The 23,987-nt window shown below is 36.0% G+C and overlaps 1 protein-coding gene across 2 annotated transcripts in view; it reads right to left on the reverse strand.

The window, feature by feature from the left end:
* BICC1 (BicC family RNA binding protein 1) overlaps positions 1 to 23,987 on the reverse strand; it is a 64,500-nt gene that overhangs the window by 15,657 nt on the left and 24,856 nt on the right. For both annotated transcript variants that reach the window (XM_010001113.1, XM_010001114.1), the window contains 6 exons: positions 7,581 to 7,660; positions 6,317 to 6,475; positions 5,335 to 5,388; positions 4,526 to 4,720; positions 3,647 to 3,898; positions 1,137 to 1,268 (listed from right to left, as the gene is read on the reverse strand). In XM_010001113.1, coding sequence (XP_009999415.1) covers positions 1,137 to 1,268; positions 3,647 to 3,898; positions 4,526 to 4,720; positions 5,335 to 5,388; positions 6,317 to 6,475; positions 7,581 to 7,660 — 872 coding nt within the window. The remainder of the gene's footprint in view (positions 1 to 1,136; positions 1,269 to 3,646; positions 3,899 to 4,525; positions 4,721 to 5,334; positions 5,389 to 6,316; positions 6,476 to 7,580; positions 7,661 to 23,987) is intronic.

Below are 23,987 nucleotides of genomic sequence, written 5' to 3' on the forward strand. Positions count from 1 at the left end.
AAGAAAAAAAGAAAACAAGAAAAAAGGAAAAAACAATTAGTAACACGATTACGTAACATGAATCTGTGACACACACACAACTCCTCTTAATACTCCCTCATGGCTGTCAGAAACAGCAGTGAGACAGCATGAGAATGTCCATTAGTAACTACCTAAACTCAGCGGCCTTGCTGGTAAGCTTAGGGATTTTGCATGCACTTGACAACAAGAATGATGGAAGTCCTTTGTGTCCAAGAAAGACAAGTATGATAGTACCCTGGTGCTACTTGGTATATCAAGTCTTAAGCACCCCAGGGTCTAAAAAAGTGAAGCAATAATTACAATCTTATCTTCTATCAGAGGTGTATGCCTTGAAACAACAAAAAAAAATTGTGCATTTTAAACTCAGCTACTTAATTCATAGCTGTCTGAAAATAAAGTAACAAATGCCCAGAAAAATAAGCTGCAAAAACCAGTAATTGTTTCTTGTATATTCTTTACAAGATGTTTCTTTGCATTGATTTTGTATATCCCTACACAGAGAAGCTTACTTACTGATATAATGCAATAGTAATTTAAAATTGAGACTTCTGACTGTTAAAGCATGGCACACAACAATGCAGGTAACTGCAAATCTTGCATCCATATGCACCTGATTATTTTACAATGAAGATCTGCTATTAGAAGTATTTTGCAATTACTTCTTGTGATTCTTTTTAACATCTTATGTAGAGCAGTCAGACTTTTCTCAGTCATATTGCATGCTTTGTTGTGGGTTTTTTTGTTGTTTGTGTGTTTCTCATTGCTAAAGAACACTGCAGTTATGTGGCAGGAGCTGCAATTTAAGATTAATTTCTTTAAAAACAAATGAAGAGTAGCTCTAGTCAGATAAAAATCTATCTCCTTGTAATTTATTTATTTTACCAGTATCTTCCATTCAAAAGCTAGTCTCTGTATTGTCAAATATTTAATGAAAAAGTCATATTACCATAAAGGAGAGCTGTTGCAACATTTAAATTGATATTTCAAGCAGAAAACATATTCCTTTTACAAGTTTATTATCCATTAAGTTAGGGAGGAGGAGCAGCTATGTCAACTCGTCAGCTCCCAAAAGTTGTCATGAAAGCCTAAAAAGAAACCATTAGCTTTTCACCAACCTTGCTTGGTTGCTTTGGCTTCGGCTTAATGCTTATGAAGACATCTAATTGCTCCATTAGCTGTGTTATAAACTGTGGTTCTACTTCAATTTCTTCCTTCATATCAAACATGAGCACAAGAGGAAGGCAACCCTGAGAAGACAAGATGCAAGCTTTTATAAAACTTATAACCTACCCATGAAAATGTTAGCAGTACAATGAAACATGAATTGTAACACATGCACATCATGATACAGTAAAAAGAAAAAAATAGGAAGGATGAAATTCTAAGGAAAGCCACTTCCTTGTACACAAGAACGCAGGTGTATTTTGCTACTTGAAAGATGTGAGAGGCATGTGCTATTGAATACTTGACATTGCAATCAGCACATATGCACCCTGCATTAGCTATTTATACGGAATTGGACCTGTCTGGAGGATTTAAATTCAGAAACCATTATAATCTTTTGTTCTGAATTAACAGGTAGCCAGGAATCGATAGTAGGACTCTTACATACAAATAATGTTCTTTGACAGGAGGTGAGTGAACAGAGCTATGTCACCAATATATCTTTTGCAATAAAATATAGCACAGTCCTCATTATTATATATAAAACTATCAAAAAGTAAGTATTTCAATATGATGATCAAAATAGAGATGAAACCAAAGGGTTTGGAATAAGTGGAAGACATAGAAAAAACCATCTTAAATAAGAGTCAAAATGCCTCTCATATAGTTAAGTATTTAATTTTAAATCACTAAGTATTCTTTCTTCTTTTCACAATTTGCCCTCATGACTATTATGAATGTTGTCTTATCCACCACATTCAATATATTCCTTCAAGCAATATGCTGGTGATTAGAAACTGAGACTTCCAGTGCTTGTCAGAGATAAGGGATATTCACACTTTATACACCAGAGAATCCAAAGCCTTTTCAACTAATTATTGGTTGATATTCAAGTTTCCATTGAGACATACTACTAAGCAAATTTCATAGATGGCACTATGAGAAGGTGAGAAGGCCAACTTGCAGTTGCACCTTGTGGGAAATCAGTCCACAGCAGAAATCTCACCCCACTGAACAAAAAGAAAACAAGTGAAATTGACATCAACAGAAGCTGAAAATGACTGCAGCTTTCTATCTGTATGGAGGTCTTGGCATGGCTGGCATATTTAAGGGGTTTTATCTGAAGCTGAAAAACACTGGTTTTATCAAATTAGGAACGGGAGATGAGTTTTTATCTTGTTATTTACTTAGTTACTTTTTCCCTCAGCTTTTCAAATTCTTACTGTTTGAAAAGATATTCCTTCTCTACAAAATTTGCTTTTTAAACTTCATCTACAAAATTGGAAACAATTGTTTCTGGACATGTAAAGCCTGTGAGCTGAAACTAAGTCTGCTGACCAGCACAGTCTGTAAAAGGGCGATAGAGCAGCTGTGATGGGGGATACTAGATTGTACTGATGTGTTTGGAATTATTAAATCAAACGTCAATATTGAAAAATATGGCTCTTGCATAAACCTAAGTTTTGAGAATAAAGGTATACTTTGGTGTTCAATTGATAGCTTGCTTGCATTTTTTTCTACTTCATGAACCTTCAGAAAAGTACTATTTAAATCTCACCAAGGAAACACAGATTAAAGTTATTTCTTACTATTTAAAGATAACAATATCCTACAGTATAATAATTGTGACTATAATTGTAGAAATAGAAAGGCACCATGTCTCTATTTTCCACTATAGAGAAAGGCATGGTGCAATGGAAGAGTGGACTTCTGGAATTTAATGGTATCCTGGTTTATCCTGATACCAGTTTTGAACTGGATTTGAATTTACTAATCCTGTGTTGTTTGAAAATAGCCATAGACATAAAAATCCATGTACCAACATTAGTGCTACAGCTGTGCCTAAAGGTTCCTGTGAAGCTTAAAGACCAACACAGCAAAAGCCTGTACAAATAATATTAATCACTAGAACTATTTTTATATAAAGGCCTGAGGCCTTTTATAGAAGTACTGAGGCTATGGTTCTAGAAAGAACATAAAACTAAAGAATGAGTAAGTACTTCCAATAGCTGCCCAATTTCCTTAAAGACTCCCCTACAGGGGACCAAAGAAATTCCTACCACTTCTTCCCCAAAAAAACGCTACTTACCTGATGAACATGGAAAACGCACGTTAGCAAAACTAAACAACTCATCACCCAAAAACAACAAAGCCCTCCAAAATCTGCCTTCTACTCAGAAGCATATTATTATTGTAAAGTTACATTACTTGTGTTGCATTTATATTCCTAAAGTTGTTTCACAATTAATGATCTCAGAGATTACAAAGTTTGGCTAACTACAAACATTCAGAGAACACTGACAAAAACAGAGCACTCAACTGAGTCAGCTTTTTGCAGTGTGAGTAGCAAAATCGTACCTCTTTTATGCTAGTTTGCATTTGGCTGACAAATACATGCAGAATGAACATATTTTCTATAATCTGGCACTTTTTTCAAAAAAGTTTCAGTGAAAGTATTTACCATGAGATATTGCCTGGCAAGACAGACAGACTCAATTGTGCCCTGGAGGTAGACAGTAGATTTCTTCTGTGGGTTACTAGGGTCAGGGAAGTGTATCTGAGCACCAGTCCTCTGCATGATATGCTTGATGTTACTGCCATTTCGACCCATCATGAAGAGATGATGCTGTGCTGCAATGTCTAGTTGTGTGCTCACGGGGATTGCAGAGGCCAGACTCCCAGCAAGGTGTTCTAAAAGCATGGCTGTTCCTTCCTGGGAGGGAGATGCAAGAAACATAAAACAGTGCTGACAGGCATGGAAAATGACATTTATTTTTTTTTTTTTAATTAAGAAGGCTCACAGCAGTTCCTTTATTTGACTGTTAAATTCACATCTCCCAATCCCAGGTTCACAAGACCAGTTTAACTGACAGGGCAACTTTCAAGGTTATACCTCTGAGTGCATGTTGAGAAGAGCAAATAATGAAAAATTAAAGGGGAGGTTTTTGTCTCTTGTCATGGAGTTTGTTTTGGATTAGGTTTTTTTTGTGGTGTTTTGGTTTATTTTTAAAAAAATTCAAGATGAGTAAGATTAACATATATTCTAGAATTGCTGGAAACCCACACAGGTATGGAAGAGATGAAAAACAGATTAAAAGCTTAGCACAACCAACACTAAATTCTAAACTTAAAACAATTTTCTATGCATTTTTACACCTTATTTATACTATTTAAGTTTTTTTTAAGAAAAACAAACCTTAAGGCTTCAAAAGTGATTGTACACTAACAACATGTACTGATGATATAACACTAGGCAGGACATAACATTAATGTATGCTTAAATATCTAAATTATGATTATACTTATCACATGCTGAAACCTACTTCAGAAGGCACGTTACCTTCACAGCACTAGTGTTATTTTGTGACCCTCTGACAATGACTGTAGCACCATACATTCGAGAACGTTGTTTAAAGGAAACTGAAATGTTATATGTCTGAGATATATGATGAATTGTTGGAGAATTAGGATCCGGGATTGGTTGGAGAATTCCAGCAATAGGCAATTCAAACATGAGTACCAATGGAAGCAGCTCCTATAACAATATCGAAAAGCAAATATTGAGAACTGAAATAATACTAAAACTACAAACATTTAATTACTGAAGCAATGTGTTGGTCAGTGACAATTAAATTAACATAACACAACAATGAACTCTGGGCAGAAGATAAAAACAATATAATATCTTTAGTGGGAAAAAGAAAAGCCACCAATTTTTCAGGGAGATCAAAGCTTTTTGTTTTGCATGGGCTTTATTATTGTTGTTTGGGTTTTTCTTGTTTGTTTTTCCTTCCCCAAAATAGCGGGATCTTTTGCAACTATGTTGTAACAATAGAGCCTGAGCTTCTAAAGGCCATCTCTGCAGGGTACCTTAAGATGCAATTGTAGACATAATATGTGATAGTTTACATCTTACTTATACTGGAGACTTCATGTTCAAGATCCACTTTGGGCTAGAAATACATCTGGCCAGAATGTGAATTGCTGATTTTACAATACCCTTTGCATTTTGCTCATATGGATACTCACATTGTTCTTATATTTCTGCTCTCATAAGACAGAGCCAGACAACCCTACGGTTCTCAAAACTATAATTTGTTTTCCTTTCAGGTGTTTTCAAGGGAACACTATACTGAAATAGACTATTACCCGAATTCTAACTCTTGCAGACTCCACTCCAGCTGGCTGTCCTGCAATAGACACCTGAAAGAGCAAGAATATAGAAAACACAACATCACATTTAAAAATGAGGGATTGGAAAAGTTATTGGAAAAGTTAACTGTGAGGTTTTGTTTTTTTTAAATAAAAGCCAACACTTATTTCACACCTGGTGACAGTGTTCTCTGAACAGTAGCTGAAAACAAAAATCAGAGTAAAAGGATAATCTATTAATATTACAGCATCTTGAGCATAAGCTTCAGCAACTAGAAAAAAATCGATACATCAAATAATTCAGCTGTTTGGATCAAATAATGGAATTCCTCCTGTATACACGTGCTCACATTCAACAACAGCAGGCTTTCTTGAACATTTTTAAATTACTGTGTTTTGCTCAGCAGCCACCAGGATGCACAAGAGGGAATTCTAAGTGCAGTGATGGAAGACTTGAAAGTAAACATCCTAGTAATCCTAGCATTATAAAAGATGTACAGTTCAGATTCCACTACTTATTCTAATTAAGTTGAATTCTTACAGTAGGATACTCACTTTTGCTAGATATCCACCAAGTTTAGTTTTCAAGCAGATTACAGCATAAGCCAAAAGCACCAAGAAATTAATCAATATGCTAAATAAGTCAGGAGTTGAACAGGAAAAAATATGCAAAAGCAGTGCTTTTCAGACTGCTTCTCTACCATTCACACCAAGTTGTTGACTTCTCTATGTTCAAAATAATTTAATTATATATATAAAAAAATGATTCATGAGCCATCACAAAGTGTTTCCATCTGTTTTACAGATTTGCTCACTTAGGAAACCCCAGACTTTCCACAGAGTATAAATACCAACAGCTGATTTCCCTGAACATGAACTCACCTATCCCCAGAAAAACCCTAATTGATGAAAGTTTAGAAATGGTTTATACTCTCAGGAATCACAGTATAAATGAATTAAAATATTAGCCAATACTTACTTGGTTGCTTTTCTCTGCCTGATTATTCCTATTTGAATCTGGAAAATGGATATGGCATCCTGTTTCCTCCATCACCTTTTTAATATTATTGCCACCTTTACCTATCACATGAGAATGTTCTGTATGTGAAACATCCATCTTCAAGGTTACCCGGTTGCTCTGGAAATCAAGCACCCAGGATTAGAGTTGTTCAAAGCAGAACCTGAGTATTTTAGAGTGATGTGACCTCAAGAGTGACATTCAAAATTGTATTTCCAAAGTATTTTTGCAGAGGCTTAACTTCTACTCAAGTTGTTTTTAATATGGATCATAGTCAGATGCTAAAACACTCACATTTTCTTTCCAATCCGGAAAAGACATGGAAACATATACCTCAAAGATACACATTCAGACAATGTCTAAGCTGTTCAAAATGTGCCCTAACTTTTATCAATTGTGACTTACATGTCCTTTTGCAATCCAGTCTAATTTATTTAATTCTTATTCTTTCAGTTACAGTCACACATCCCTGTCTGATCTGAAATTATCATGTCATTAAGAGTTTGGCAAAGCACAAGGCCAGGAGTCCTACAATAACAGGATTTCAAACACACAAAATTTTTCTGGTACATGAATTTTTAAAGTATACAAACACTGCCTACAGTTGTTCTTAAAGGTATATTGTTAACAGTCCACAATAACTCATAATAGGTGTTAAAAAAATGCACTTATCACTGGCATGTTGCTTTTGGCAATCTGTTTAGGGAATCAAAAACCTCGTGTACAGCTCTGCAGAGGCCACGCATGCTGCCCTAGAAGAGTCACTACTGAGACAAAAAAAAAATCTGAAGAACACATGAGACTTCTGGCCAAATCCTTGACGTTTTAGAAATTCTAATGTTTCACAGTATAAGAATGCAGTAACAGTTAAAAACAGAACTGCATGAATGCTCCTAAAATTTAATTTCAAATTAAACCCAAATTTTAGGTTTGCTGAATCTACTATAAGTCAGATTTTAAAGTAAAAATCCCAATTCAAGGAACAAACTGCATAAACTTCTAGCCACATATCCAGAAATATTATTGCTATATAGTTCAGATGTGGAAAAAGTGCTTTAAGCAAGTGTTTTCTTGTTGCATGTTTAAATATTTGTGTATACACCAAGTATCAACTTTCAGGCTTTCCTTTGGAGTGTCCATAAATACCTTCTGTTTAAATGAGCCCATTTAAAGAGATCAATATCACTATAAAATTCGCAGCTAAGGTGTCAAAGTTCTTTCTTACTTTTGTGTCCAAGACAGACATTATTTTCTCTTTTGCTTCTTTAACATTTTCCTTTTTTCCAGAAACTTTAATATGGGGATCTATGAAAGAAATAAAGACTTGTAAGAAAAAATGGACTAAAACAGTTATCAAAAATTTCCTCACTGCTTACACAAATTTAAATACATTATTTCTAGTTCAGTGATAAACTGTACCACCAACCTTTGAGATTCAGCTAAAAACCAAATCTATCATTCCATCCCTCCAGCCCCACCGTTGGGACTACCAGATGAGTTTACTGAACATGATAAGCAACTTAAAATAAACCAAATGCCAAAGGTACATCACAGTATTAAAATAATTCTCAGCAATGCAAGTAAGTAGCTAAGCCATCATATCTTTTCAAAAAAACATTAACAGAGGAGTACTACATTTTTTGACAGTCTTACTCAAGCTGAAGAGACAAAAAAAAAAAAAATCCTCCACTCAACTCAAATTCACCCTCATTATCACTTTGTGAGATTTAATTCACCTCTAGAACTATTCTTTGCAGTTTTAACCTGGCAATAAAGGCGCATCAGATCAAGTTTAAATGGCACGAATTATAAATCAAACTTTGAAAGTGTCAAGTAGCTAGTAAGTAATATACCCAGGAGAAACACCAGCTAATGGCAGTTTTTGCCCAGTGAGATATAAAATATTGATTTAAAAATACATTTCAGTTTACATTATAATTTTTAGACCATTGTCCTTAAACAGCAGAAGTTGTTTTGCTGTAGATCACTTTCCAAAAAAAGTGTGAAAACCACACGTTCGACAGTTTAGCAGCACCATCTGGTGTCCAGAAGCATTAAGTGCCACAAAGCAAAACTACTGTCAACACATTATATACAGGTTCGACTGAAACAAACAAAAAAATCCCCAACTACCACCCAAATTTTAACTATTAGAAACAAGGATATGATTTCGTGGCTGATGCCTATTTCTTTTTCCCCAGCTCTTGAGTCTGCTACCCCTTTTGCAGTGTAACAGTGATTTTTTTTTTTTCCCTGTGATAGACAAACTGTTATCCCCCCAAAATTTCTAAACCCTCTTTTTGGAAATTTATCTGCATATTATAATGAATTAGATTCTTACATATTGGGGTATAGAAATGTAAATGCATTCTCAACTGCAGGACAAACCACAGCTGTAACACAACATATCTCTGCCTTTCCCATCATCTCAATATCCCCCCAAAATTTCTAAACCCTCTTTTTGGAAATTTATCTGCATATTATAATGAATTAGATTCTTACATATTGGGGTATAGAAATGTAAATGCATTCTCAACTGCAGGACAAACCACAGCTGTAACACAACATATCTCTGCCTTTCCCATCATCTCAATCACTCAAATCACTTTGCTACTAAAAAAGTGCCAAATAATACAACTTCAGATCGTAAACCTGTTTTATGTAATTGAAAACTGAAACTGTTCAAGCCATGCCTGGATACTCCTTTCATTCCAACAATATAAAATCTCTAGTCTTTACCACTGGGAAGTTCTGAGCACATTCAGCTGGGGATACAGAAATGCTGAAAGAACACAGGATCCACTGCCAAGTTTCATGAAGTCAAGAAAAATGCAGCAATTTGAGTTTGGAGAAACAGATATATTTCATTTTTAAAAACTGTAGTCTGAAAAACATGGTTTGCACATAGAACCTACACAAGCTCAAAAAATCTGCTGCCTCAGCCTTTCACAATGAAGCAAAGTGTAAAAAAACCAAAAGCAGTAACAACAAAACACCAACAAAACAAAACCCTAAACAAAACAGTCTTAAGGGCAATTTTTCTTTTCTTTTTTAAGTTCACAGTAAGCCATGTGGTTCTAATGTGTTTAAGCTGCGAATGATATTTGAAGTGGATGTCGCAGGCAGAAATTCCCAGCAGCAGATTCTAGCACACTGTGTGCTCCAAGTGCTCTTTAGAGGCAATCAGGAAAAACACAAAACCAGGCCGCCACCCCTTTAGGGTTGTGATTTTCACATATTTGTAAACATTATGTTTTAATACACATTTGGTCACAAGTATGAAAAATATCTGAAAGAAGCCTGGCATCTTATTAGTACCCGCAAAGATTACTACCATTCCAGAATACTATTTGTTTAGCCATGGCTGCAAATACATTTTAAAATACTTATTTTTTCCATTTCTCACCTCAGCCAGACTACTCTTGTTTGTTGATACTGACAGCTTCAGCAAAAAAATCCCGTATTTCTATGCTTAACCTTTCTTCTTTTTTGAAGAAAACTCAATTACTTTTAAAACAAAAGCAAAGAAGAATCCACAAAGAAAAAAATAATTCCCTGACAATTCTAAAATATGCTATGAAATCTTTCAAAATTTGTCTTAAGTACCCTCTCTCCTTATTTGACTTCTTCTAATTGACACAGTGGTTGGGAATGGATATGAAGCAACTTGTTTTTAAGTTAACAGAATTCTTCCTTTGAGACTCACTCATTCTTTCCTTCAAGGAAACACAATTTAGATGTGACATCCATATCAAAGTTCTGCATGAGCTGAGTTACTTGCAACAAACAGAGTCTGAACTCATTCAACTGGCTCAGCAGGAGTTGAAAGTGGTTTGAAATCATGTATGGTCTGCAGGAAAACCAACAAGTACCCAAATAACACTGAATCAGTGAGCAAACAGATCACTTCAGGAATTGCTTAAAAAATCAGAGGGACAATTAGATCATATGATCTGATTTTCTCTATATTACAGATCCTTAAAATTTTTTTAAACATAATTGTCTATGGAATCAATTTGCTTGCTGTAATTGTGGTTCCTCTAGAAAACCTGGAAAAGTGGAAAACCATCTGCTCGAATGGTTCATGACCTGCAGTCCCCCAGATTTGTGACATGGTTTGCACTCAAATTGCCCCCTCCCACTGGCTCTGAGAGTAAAGAGCCCTTAGTGGTCAATAGTGTCTTCCACTGAAGGTCCACAGAACTAAGCAAATCACCTACCACTACACTAGCTTTTTCTGAGCCCAACCCTAAATTCTCTAATTTGACCAACCATTAAACAAAACAAAACAAAAAGCTTCTCTTATTATTTTTTCTTGATTGTTTTGTTTTTCTCCTGGCTAAATCACTTCTTTCCAAAGGACATTCTTTTTTTTTAAGCACTAAAACAGGGAGATGTACCAGGCAGAAAGGCAAATTTACTCAAACTTTCTGGAAGCCCAGTGCAGATCAGGCTGCATTTGCCCTCAAACGACACTGCTAAATAGAGAAAACTTGTCACTAGTGGAATCAGCATTTACTTTCAGTTTCAGCTTTCTGGTTAATCTCAACTATTTTGTGGAAAAGACTGAAATTGGACAGTATCTGAAAACTGTTATCAGGACTTCAGAGCAGGAATAAAATTACTATTGAAGGGCTTTGTGCATCAATACAAGGGGGTAATTAAAATAGTTGACTTAATCTTTCTAAATGTTTTCTAAAGCTGTGGTTACTAATAGGGAACCAAATACAGTAAAACTGGTTCTAGACAATAGGGTATTCAGTACTTTGGCATGGCAAGTGATGTCTTGCTATTGTATTTACATTAGATTAGGCTGAACATAACTTGTCCCTGCCACCTGTTTTCCAGGTGAAATGATTTATTCTATGGATTCATAGTTATATTTTTTAATTTAGAAAAAAACCCAAAACACTACCTTGCCTTAGTACTACGACAGAAATATTTATTGAATAAAGGTCTACATTTAATATTTGAAACACCTCCAGGGTGTGACTGTAGCAATACATTCTCAAAGTCACAAACAAGATAATTAGTACACTTAAAAGTCCAAAGAGGACTGCTGCACTTAAAGGCACAGCAGGTATAATGTATGTATCGTACTGTCAGTACAGGTAAACATAAAATCACCCACCAGCCAGTATCTAGACCTAGTTGAGCACAGCACCTGTGCAGTCTTAACTAGAATGAGAACATCCATTGAACAAACTCATGTCCATAAAATGGGTCTGGACCAAACTAGGGCTTAACAATGCCATTTTTGTCCAGCTGACAACTGGATCAGATGACCAAGATGTTACACCATTCTTTATCCCTGAGAAACACTGGATTTGGTATCTATTTTTACTGGAAATATGTCCCATTCCTCAGTGCTTTTTAAAAAAACAAACACACACTTATGAACATAACTGGAAGTTTACTCTAAATAAAACTAGAGTTATAGCAAAGAACAGATGCCTACCATGAATGAAGAAACAAGACAAAAGCTTTACAAACTATTTGCAAACACAGAACAATGGCTTCAGAATAAGTCTGTGTGGTAAAAGCATATGGGGATCTAATGCTCTAAAAACAAGTGTAGTATCAGAAACTGGAAAAGTGTTTGACTAACAAGAAACAACATGATCAGTGTCTTGCAAAAGACAAAAATGTCACTGTATAGTAACCTATCTTTTCACTGACTTTGATGGGCAGCATCTTTTCCATAAGAATGGAAAAGACAAAGTAAATAAACACAATTTTAACTTCTTCTCAAGAAGGGTGAATATTTACATAAAAGAGAAAGCTAATGTTACGCAAGAGAAAATACTGGAAATTTTTCACAACAGTCTTCATTTTGCCAGACTCTTGCCTTGAAGTGGCCTTTTATTGCTCCTATCCTCAAATTCCTCACTCCACACTCTGGCAGAGTTTCCACCTCCTCTGTCTTTGTCCACAGCTATACCAGCAAGCCTCCAGCTTTTTTGCTACTATTGTGTGCAACATTTCAATAAACAAAATAAAAATCCTACAAGCAAAAATACAGTTGTGCCAGTGTAAATCCATCCACATTAACTTTTCTAGGCAAGAAGTATTTAAAATAATCAAGAAATTTAACTGTGTAGGCCTCTCCTGCAAATCAGACATTACATTTAATGTCTGGGCAAGCTCTTCAGATCACAGCTATGCATCTAGCATGTTTACAGGATGAACAGACTTAAGATACAGAACTGCCACCAGTCTAAAAATATCTAGACAACTGGGCAACACCAGGGCAGATGACAGTAATTCTAATAACTACCTGATTAAAATCTGAATATCCCATAATTATTGCTGAACTTGAGCCACTCGAAGGAAAACCAAGGTAAAAGAGACCCAGAGATTTTAAGCATGAAATTATCTGGCCCACAATGACTAGCAAAAACACACTAAGCTATGAGAAGTTAAAATAAAAAGAGAAAGCAAGTGAACAGGTATCAGTAGGTATGATCTCAACTAAAAGAGTGAGTACATTATTCACACTACAACAAGAGAAAACATACATCTATAAAATAAGTGAATTAATCAAAAAGGTCAAGCAGGACTTCCTATTAGAGAATGGGATAGGTGAACAGAAGCAGTTTATTTAATGCTTCTAAATAATTTCAGAAATACTCTTTGTACAGTTGTTAGGGTGCACAAACTAGAAAGACTAATGATCTCCAAGACAGTCTTGAAATAGGCTCAAGCTATTCCCATGGAGAAAAATCATTAAGGTTAAAAGCATGCAGCAAGTGCTCATAATTAAGGGCGTATGCAGAGCATGCCATTGAATACGAAAGGAAATTTGCCACTTGGGCACTTCTCACTGTTGGTTTATCAGTTAAAGAGGATTCTTACCCTCACTCCAATACATCTCAGTGCACTTACTTCACCTCCCAGTATCTAAACCACAGAAGACAAAATCTACTTGTGTATTAAGGTAGAATGCAATGGGCCATTTCCTACTGCAGACTTCCCTGTGTATCCTCAGACCTACCACTCAACAACATAGGGTTTGTTTTGGGTTCAGAGTGGGTTTTTTATGTAGTTTAAATTAGACTGCAGCAGCACCACCTCTGCAAGCAATTTAAACTAGCTAACTTGGGCATGATCAAAAGCCTACCCAAAGCATGACAAAACTCAACATGGGCTGCAAGCAATTAATAGTGTCTTCAGAGTAGACAAAGCCAGAGGCTCTGGGCATTCTAGGGGATCTGTTTGTTGTGGACCAGCAGCTGATTATGAAACATTCTTGGGAAGAGCTAGAGTCACTGTCTGTTTGTGTACACATTTGAGAGATTTTGTCTTCTCAGAACTTTTTGACTCTTAAGTTTCCCCTTTACTGGCATCTAACTCCAAACCATCTTTATTTTGCATGCAAGTCTTTATTCTTTTTACATTTTGGTTGCTATTATGTATTCACTGAGGAGTTTTAAATGTCAGAGTATTACTAGTCAATCCTGCAACACTGTAACAATGGTATCATAGTGAAGCCTACTATTGCCTCTTCACTTCTCTCCATCATTTATAAAGATACATATACATCCACATACAGTGACACACACACAGATAATCATGAAGGAGGGACTCTGAAACAATACTGAACTTACATACACAGACCTGAAGAAATGCTGTGCAACATCTGGTAGAATATAGCAAAGAATCTTCTTTCTCAAAGATTTTATAGCATAGGGCAAAAGAAAATATTGAAATCTGTAACAGGTTACTTTAAATAAAATACGAAAAATGGCTAAAGTGATCTAGCCTTGCAAATGAAAAGAAATAAAGTGAGATGTACTTGTACAAATCACAGCTGAATCTCCATACTTGGGTCTCTTAGCAACCTTGAAATATCCCAGCAGAACACTGAAAATTGATGTTCAGAATGCCTAGAATCAGCCAGAAAAATCAGATAAGCTTTTAAAAAATGGATTACCTGGACAACTTATTATTTTTGCAGAAATAAACTACTGATGACTGGATTTCGGACCCAGTGACAGCAGTAATGAAGTTGAAAAGACTTCTCGTAAAGCATAAGCAAAGAGGTAAGACAAGGAAAAGGTAAGATAACGTGGCAATTTAAACAGAAAAATGATGGTATTTGAAAGGAGAAAGGGAAGGCCAAGGTGGAGAAGAGGAAAACCTGAAAAGAAGAAATGAGAATGAATTAATTGTAATCACCCAGAGACTCCATTTTAATTGCACAATTTCAGATTCTTACCACCATAATCAGCTTAAGCTCTATATTTTACTTTTTCTAAAAAATTTCATTGGGGACAGTTTATAAATGCATTCAGACACTAAAAGACACATGCTCTACTGCAATTCTGCTACTTCTTGGGCAGTTATTCTTCAGTCTTTAGCAAGGCAATCTCTCAACAGGACACAAAGTCTTATGTCTTATTTTTTCAGCATGGAACCAATAAATTCGCAGCTCATTACTTAAATGCCTGTTGCCATTGTATGTCAAAGCACAAACACAGAACCACTATGCCTGGAATAAAATAAGAAATAAAGGGAAGAAGAAAGCTATAGTATTATAAGATAAACATAACAGAGGACTTTTAGAAAACAACACACAACGTTTCTATGAAAAATCACATCATTATATCTTCGTTGCACACAGACTTTAAAGGGTATAGTTTTGATGCATAAGCCTCAATTCCAGTTTCTTAGACACACATTTGTGAAAAAGGCAGCATGGCAGGGCTTTTCTAAATAAAATCCATCATAACATCTGACATATGAGTCTGAATGCATGCCTCAGGCTCAGTCTTTGCAAATTCTGCCACATCCAAATCGAGCTACAACTACTTTGCATCTTCATGCTTTGTGACTACGGCTGTGCCTTTTAATGTCTTATCACTATGACTACATCCCACAGTGTGAGCTGATCTCTATACAGCCATTGCAAAGTACCAATTATGTGGTTGGAACAGGAGGGTTCAGCAAGCCTTCAGCAAAGACTGCTGCGCTAGACACACCTGGATGAACAGGACAAACAGGACTGTCCATTTGAGAATCAGTATAAAATTAAATGCTATCAGAAAGACAGAAACAGCTGGTTCTTGATAGGACACCAGACACATGGTAACTAAAGCCAAAGGCCGTTAAACTTAATATTTTTTAATTACAAATACAAAACCTAGTACTTTTTCTGCTTTAGCATGATACTTCTTCAGTGAAATGGATTCTTCTCATAAAGGTTTCTTTTCCTGGATTGTTCTATTTTCAGAGGTTATTATGTCAAGCGTGTTTCTGCATAAATGCACAACACCAATAATTTCATTAGTTGCAAAGTAAACAAGTGCAAGGAGCACAGTGCAAAGGTGGGACACCTCACAGCAGAGCAGAGCACCCCAGTGAGGAGATCCCCAACAGCAAACAGCCTCTGCACGAGCAGGATATGAGAGGCTGGTTCCAATGAGCTAATACTGGAGGTAGAGCAACAGTAGGTGGAACAGGAGGTCAGAGAAACAGACTAGTCCCTGCTGAGCCTGGAAGCAGGAATAGTTACAATAGAATAGAGATGGTTATAACACAACAAACTGGCCACTGCATTGTCAACAGTAAGATACACCAAGCATAGAAAGCCCCATTGGATGCTTTTGCATTAGAGTGGACTGTTTTTAAAGACTGAGTTCAGAGCTCTAACAGACTTTTTTTTTCATCTGGAACACACATTATTTATGCATCTTATGATAAAAACGTATTTTGAGAAGTTATTGGCTTATTGTTCATAAATCCTTGTGCATGATGTATCTACCTCAGACACCTGTGTGGTGGTGGTACACAAACATAATGAGGACTCACAGCAACTTAATATGGTAGTTTTCTTAAGACTATTCTAGTCTAACAGTCCACAGTGTAATACTGATTTAATGGCTTAGTAGCCTTTAATAAAAGAGAATTCAAATACAAGCAGATCACATCCACTGCCTATTTTCGCTATTCTTCTACAAGACACAAATAACACTACTTAGAAAAGATAGACACTTCTTTCTGAAGCTATGAAGATTGCAGCCACTTTCTTTTTGATACATAAAGTTTTATCCTTGTCAATTACATTACATTTCTACATCTATTTCTATAATATATTGATGCCTAACATTCCAAATTTCAAGCCCAACTTTGGAACTGGGAATGTTATGAATCAATACTTTTTTTAAGTTCTGACAATATTAAGTGCATGAAATTTGACTCAAAATTGCTATAATTGTTATCAACTACTTTTTGAATAAGATTACATCTATTTTATTTTTAAAAGCACAAGGTGCATAATTTTTTACAGCTAGCACGGCAATATAATAGTTTTTGCCATGCATCACTACTATGCAGGCTGTGGTCTCCAGGAAGAAAAAAGCAAACAGAGGAAGCAACATTACTGTCTTTCTTCTAAATCCATTTGTAATACACCTAATCAACAAAAATAATTAGTCCTCTAGTGGAAATTATTTTTGACTGTTGAAAACTTCAGGATGCTTGTACACAAGTGAATACTGAATTACACATTTTAGTAATGTAATAATCTGGGGATTCTTACAGAAATGAGCACAATTCAAATCACACTGCTATAATTTTACTTCAAGTACCATGCTCATGTGCTGGCTCCTCTATTACTTAGAATTTGTTTCTTTAAATGATTCAGAAATGTGACTATAAATGTATTGTATCTTTCTCTGAGCTGATACAAATCCATGACTTTCAGTTCTTGCACAGAACCAGCGTTATTTTTGGAGGCACACACACATGCAGTGAGCACGGAAGAGTTGACAAGCTAACCACAAACCAGGTAAGAAGCTCAAGCAAATACGATTTTCTTTAAAAGCTTTCTCAGTTGTTACCTACACTGCATGCAATGGGGTCAGAATTAATTGATTTGGCTGCTTTCTGAACTGGTAGCAATCTGGAGGCTCGTTTAAATAACTCCAGTAAATGAAGTATTTGCTGCCAGCTGCTGGCACAAGGGCTGCTGTGGGTTTGTGCATGTCTAACTGCTGGGATTGAGAGAATCAACATGAACTCCTGAGGCCAAGTTTCAAATAGCCTGGGACAATCTTCATTTACTTATTGCAAAACAAAGAAGAGTCATTTATGCTTGGGTCAGCTCCTCCAGAAACAAAAGAAATACACTTGTGATTTAAACACAACGGTGCTTTAAAGTACACAATTATAGGGTTCGGGGAATTTTTGTTCTGATTACAAGGAGCAGTATACACTGACTAGTTTCTCATTTACAGAGAAAGTTAACACAAAGCAGATGTATCTCATAATCCAGTGACTGCAATACATGCTGTAATTAATCTGGCATTCCAAACAATAAACAATGTCAGCAAGAGACTCGCTTCAAATCTTTAAATCAATTATGTATTGATCGCCTTTGCAACATATTACACATTTACCATTTAGAAAGTCATGTTAACATACGAAATAGTTTAAAAACTGCAATAGGTACTCTGTAGGTTGATTAGGAAGATTAGCAGCAAGCACCCAAGGTGAATATACTTGGACAACTATGTAAACTACAAGTATTCTTTTCCTAGATATATTCACAAGCCAAACATCATAAACACAGAAAACAGCTGAACTACTCCAGATTTCTATCTCAGCCAAAGAAGAGTAGCCCCTCATGACAAAGACTGGATATTTTGAGTGCATGTATGCATTTTGGATTGCAAAACATGCAAATATTGTCAATCTTGACAAATTATAGAAAAAACAGACTAGAAGACAGTGAGGCATATGAGATTAGGGCCCTCAGTGAGAGAATATATCTGCTTAAAAAAAGGATGGGAGTGAGATACTGAGAAAATAAGAAGTTGTCTTTCCTTCAAGTTCTATACCCACAGTTTCAAGTAAAATAATCCCCAATGTTAGTTTTCCTCTCATTGTTTCTCTATAGCAAAAAAACCCACTACAACCCCTTTCCAGCAGCTCTAACAAATCCATCATGTCCCATCAATTTAAAATAGGAAAACACAGAGCAACAGCTGTGAACAAACAACATCAGACAGCTGAAAATTGTCCCTACAGTTTAGCTGTCTAAATATTTGTAGAAGACAATTTTTCTACTAAGCATAGAAAAGTCACATAGTCAAACTCTAGCTCAGAAGTATAGTAAAAAAAGTAAAACTGATAATTGAATTAATAACAAATGTACACCATATTAAAAAATTTCCCTTCAACTGATTTTATTCTGACAAATTTCAACCAGAATTAAAGAGTTTTTGCAAATACTTGTTTTTGTTTACTGATACTACCAGGTATAAGAGCCACTCAAAAAAATTACCTGCAAACACAAGACTTAAAAAATAAAGACACTGCTTGAGAGAAACTAAAAAATACAATGTAGCACTCCTCACAGGATAACCTGACAGTTTAACTCCTGAATGTCAGCTCTGGGTAGAGGATTACATCAATATTTTAGTTAGTAACTTTGGTATTCCATACCTCAGTGTTCAAATAAATTTTAGCCTGCCGATGTCAAAAAAAAAACAACCCAAAACAAGCAAACAAAAAAACCCAAGCTGTATCATTAGGGTGATTAAGCCAGTGGCAACTGAAGAAGGTCACCAAGTACAGGGGAAAAAGTCCATTTTAATAGAAGGAAGTGGAAATTTGCAGTATTTTCAGAACAAAACTCTTCAGTGGCACAAATACAAACCCCATTTCCTGCAAGTGCCAATTTACTCATTCAACCCTCTGGAGTTCCACCTTCCTTTGGAGAAGCACAGTGGCTTTAAAGAGCAGACCCTTCCATCCTCTCAGAGTAATTTCAGAGCCTGCCCTTTCAACTTAGCACAAATCCCAGAGCTGCTGCCCTAGAGCTTCCTCCTTCTCTGCAAGTGGCAAAGGGTGGCCATGAAGAACCGGCATGTGGCTCTTGATATCCACCCACTCTGATTTACTCCCAACATTTGCTCTGTACCTGCCCAGCTTTTCTCCACCTAATAAGGCAGCGAAAGGCCAGGAGAGGCATGGCTGAGCCACTGCACATCACAGCCTTGGTTCAAAAGGCATCAAGTCAGGGGTCCCTTGCCACCCATTAGCAAAACCAGCACCATATTCACCACATGGTTTTAAATATCTGGGCACTGCTAGCGATAACACTGTTGTGAAATAATACAATTAAGTGTGGCTGGGGCTGTGGCAGGAGAAGTGATAACTTGCAAAAAGCCAAAATATTCTGCAGTTTCACCCAAGAGGAATGTCCATCTCCAGCACTGACTCTCAGCTCAGCTGTGTTCTCACATCTTTCCCCCTGCCAGAACAGCCAAAAAAACTCTGCTTGCAAACACAATTTTAGGAACCTAAAAGTATGGAACTCAAATAGACATTACCAGACTTTCATTTTCAGCTCCAGATGAGGTCAGCAATGACTGTGGCTCAAGTTTTATTTACTAGGATGACAGAAAGATGTTATAAAGTTGCAAAAACCCCTGTCATTGCATGTATGTGAGGTGGAAGAACTTCCAAGAGTCCTTGAGAAATTCTTTCTTTAGGCTGATATGCTTTTTATGCAGCTATATAGTATTTTTTTTAATATAATGAGCCACCTGATTAAACATAATCTGTTTTGTCATAAGATCATAGACTTTATTACCTCTAACATTTTTGTTCTATCCCCCTCACACTGGAACAAACCCCATCTTCACTTAGAGCATTCACAAGTCCACTCCCATTCTTAATGCACTGATGTGCACAGTCATGGCTGTTCTAAACAGATTCCTTCTTGCAGCATCATCTACTAAGTATGAAAATGGGTGTCAGGTCTTTAAAAAAGCAGTGAAGGACTGAACCATTACAGGTGGTCATTTAAGTTGACCATATATTAGAGCATTGTTGATAATTAATCTGCCCTGAAAGACCTCCACTAGTAGGGACCCTAAAGCCCATGCAATTTATTACAACAATTGCATATCCTTGTCCTCCCTAAAATCCAAGAGAAATCACTATGACATAAGAGTTTGCTTTTATTCCTAAGTAGACATTGATAATTACACTTATTTTCATATTTCTTCATAGCCCTCGTTGTTTTGTTGTATTTTTTTAGTTACACCAGAATATCTTACAGAAGATGCTACATTTAAATGATTTTAAGGAAGTCCAAAAAGAGGCACAACACCAAGAAGGAGGCACAACACTAAGAAGGACATACAAAAAGGCCCCCAAAAAACAATTACTTCTGCCAGTCACCTTCAGTGTTTTTTCCCTGTCAAAGAAGTGCATGTTCATTCTAAAAGTCTGGATTTCTTTGAAATACAAAGATGTATCGATAAGCAAGTCAATTCATGTCTGAACTTCTCCACACGAAGCTCTAACAAGAGCTTAACTTTGCACTGCACTCCATTGCAATAGAAATGGGGGATGAGAAATATCCACAGGAATGTATTTTGCACATGTAGAGCTTGGTATAACTCTATAAAGTGATTGCTAAAAATCTTGGTGGGAATTGTTTGGCATTGCAATATTCTAAGCAAGTTCTAAAACACTTTGCATTTTCTTGAGGCCAAGTATTTCCTCCGCTTACTTTCTTGGCTATTTGTCTCTTCCAGGATTGCTAAACTAAGCAGTTTACAATATTTGACATTGCACTGGATGAAAATGTAATAAACTGGATGACAGTTGCACTCAAATTTATTTTTTTTTATTGCTGTCTTGTTTTATTTGCATACATTCTAATTCTGTTTTACAATTTTTAGCAGAAAGTGCCAATATTCTCAGCTCCCAGAGACTAGAAATTAATGTTTTGCATTCTCAGTATTTCAAATCACACATGTTTTGATGAAAAATAAGACATCTGTTAAATGTTTAACAAATTTAAATTGCAGTAATTTAAATTGCATCTTTATGGAAGTAGTACAAAGATATTAGAGATGGGAATAGTGACATGTTAGATATCTAATCACTGGTCTAGGACAGTAATGTAACTCTGCATGAATACAGTGGTGTTTAGCACCTTTTCCCCAGGATATTAATCAAGTAAAAACTGCATAATTGTGTCCAATGTAATTCTGAACACTAAGATAGGTATTGGAAGCCCCCACCAGACACCTACGAACACTGGGCTTTAATCCTCCTCTCCACTTCTTGGCATATACATTTTCATCCAGTCCTTTCCCCCACATTGTCTTTCTACTTCCCATCTGTTTTCCCATTATCATTATTCTATCTTTGTCATTTACTCTATTACTCTGTTCTTTCAAAAGCCTTATTTCTTTAACACTCCCACTCTAATACTGTGTTCCCTGCCATTCATTTGCTGAATCACATCTACCTGTTTCCAAGTGTCTTCAGTCTTTTCTCCATCAGCATCATTTCCTCTCTGTGCCTCTCACTCCCCCCAGTCCACTTAGTTTCTAAGTTCTTCCTTTCTCACAACTTTCCTGCCTTTAACCAGAGATAATTTGCCTTTCCCTTTCACAGGAGTTCATATAGGGAGTACGTGTTGCCAGTAGTCCTCAGTGACTGGCCTTGGTTGATAAACATTGCCAGATGGTATCAGTCTCACTAGTTAAAATACACCAATTCAGCATCTTCAGTTGCTGCCACAGAGCCAAAACTATAGGCTACCAGAACTGCTAAAAATCCTGGGAGGGGGGCATGGAATAAAAAAAAAAAAAAAAAATTCTAACAAGAACACTCTTATTTCTTTATATCTGACTTGCTTTACAGGAAATGTTAGTCTTGCCAAAAAATCAAGGAATAAAATTACCAGCACAGTTTATACAAAGTTAAGTTTGTACAGATGAAAAGCTTAAAATTCTGAAAACTATATTGTAACTATTTTTCAGATATTCCCTCCCACTGCTACCCCAGGAAAATCATATGATTCGAATTATAGTTTCCAGAGGAAGTCATTAAAGAGGCTTTCTGCCAATTATGGTTTTGTATGTTTGCACTTGACTCTTTGGCACAAACTAAGTTTATATTTAGAACCACACTGTAAAGGATGCTTGAAACCAAAGCAATTAAAATATAATCCAAATTTCATTTATAATACAAAAGAGATTTGCAGAGACAGGATGATACAGTGTAAATCTAGACAGTTGAGAGCAGTTGCACCAGTTTGAAGAGGGTACTGCAGTAAAGCCTGAAGCATCAGGTGAGGCTCTGGCTTACTTTGGGGAAGGTTGGTCTTTGGACAGCAGTTACAGAAATACAGTATTAAGAAACTGAAAAGACTATGAAAATATTTTATCAGCTACAGAACATCACCCACTGAGTATTATTCTATGATTCTATTCCTTCAGAGTATAAAAATGGAGTGTTCTACCCAGTAATACCGGTGGGCATATGATTTTAATATTTTTTTAACTGTGACAAGATCCCTAAGTCATTTTCTGCTATGCATGTTAGTTTCACCATGCTTTTGAAAGCTGTTTTGGGGTTCCAAATCAAAACACCAATTTGATTCATGCTCACCAACCTACACACAATTACCATTCACTGACCACCACTTAACACATACCTGGTGTGTTAGCATCTTAACTAGGCTTGCAGTGAATTTTTCATAGTAGTGTCAAACGTTTGTATACAACCACATATTAGACTGACATTAAGAACTTCTCAACATCCCTTGAAGCACTCTTAATCATTACGATTTAAACACATGGAAGCAGGACTAAATTGTATTTTTAACAAGATGAAATGTGACACTTCCCCTTTCTCAATGCTCCTCCAACCAAACCCAAGAAAAAGTACATGCTGAAAAACAAAATAACAAAAACATACAGTGGGCCTCAACTGACATTTGACTCGCAGAGTTTATCTTATCTTATGAAAAATATTTCAGCGTATGAATCATCTCTTCTCAAAATGAAAGACTATTAATGAGTGGTGCTTGTTAACCAGCAGATACCATATCCAGCATAATTAGAGAAAGGCATAAAACAACTGAGCAACTGCTACTCCATCTTACACAGAACTTCCAAAATGAAGGTATTTTGCATTTCAGATGATGTAACTGTTCACTATTATTTCCCCTAATAATAATTTTCATAATTTATAAAAGCTACATAAGGTGCCCCCCTCCAGTGATCAAACTAAACAATTTTTACTTATGGGGAAACGGAAAACAGCATTAGTTTTGCTGCAGAAAGGTCAAGCACAAAGGTAAGTTTAATGCCATTCTAAGAAACAGAAAAAAACCTTGCCACTTCTCAGACCATGTCTGACAAATGACTGAAACTTTGTTTTACAAAGCAATTGTAGATAAGAAATCATAATCTTTTTTTCATCTTCATATCTTGTTAGCATTTCAAGAAACATTATAGTATATCCTTTGACTCCTAACGTGGCCACCTTCAATACGCAGAAGAATTACTGCAAAATTCATGTGCTTGTAAGATAAGAGCATAATTAAAAAACCCTCTACTAATATGTAAAATTATCAGCTGGACAATTGCGTAACAGGAGGAATTTTTTTTTTCTTATTTACAGTGAAGTCAAATAAAAGCAGCAAAGGAATTTTGTTCCATGCAAAGAGAGCTGACACAGAATACCCAAACTAATGGTTCTGTTGTCATGGGCACGAGCAACAAAAAGGCATTTAAATGCCAAGATTTTTAAGAAAACCTTTACTGAACTGGTATAAAATCAGACCTACAACTTTATACCTTAGGAACCAAAACAA

Source organism: Chaetura pelagica, unplaced genomic scaffold, assembly GCF_000747805.2.
Source record: "Chaetura pelagica isolate M959 unplaced genomic scaffold, ChaPel_1.0 scaffold346, whole genome shotgun sequence".
NCBI classification, from domain to species: Eukaryota; Metazoa; Chordata; class Aves; order Apodiformes; family Apodidae; genus Chaetura; species Chaetura pelagica.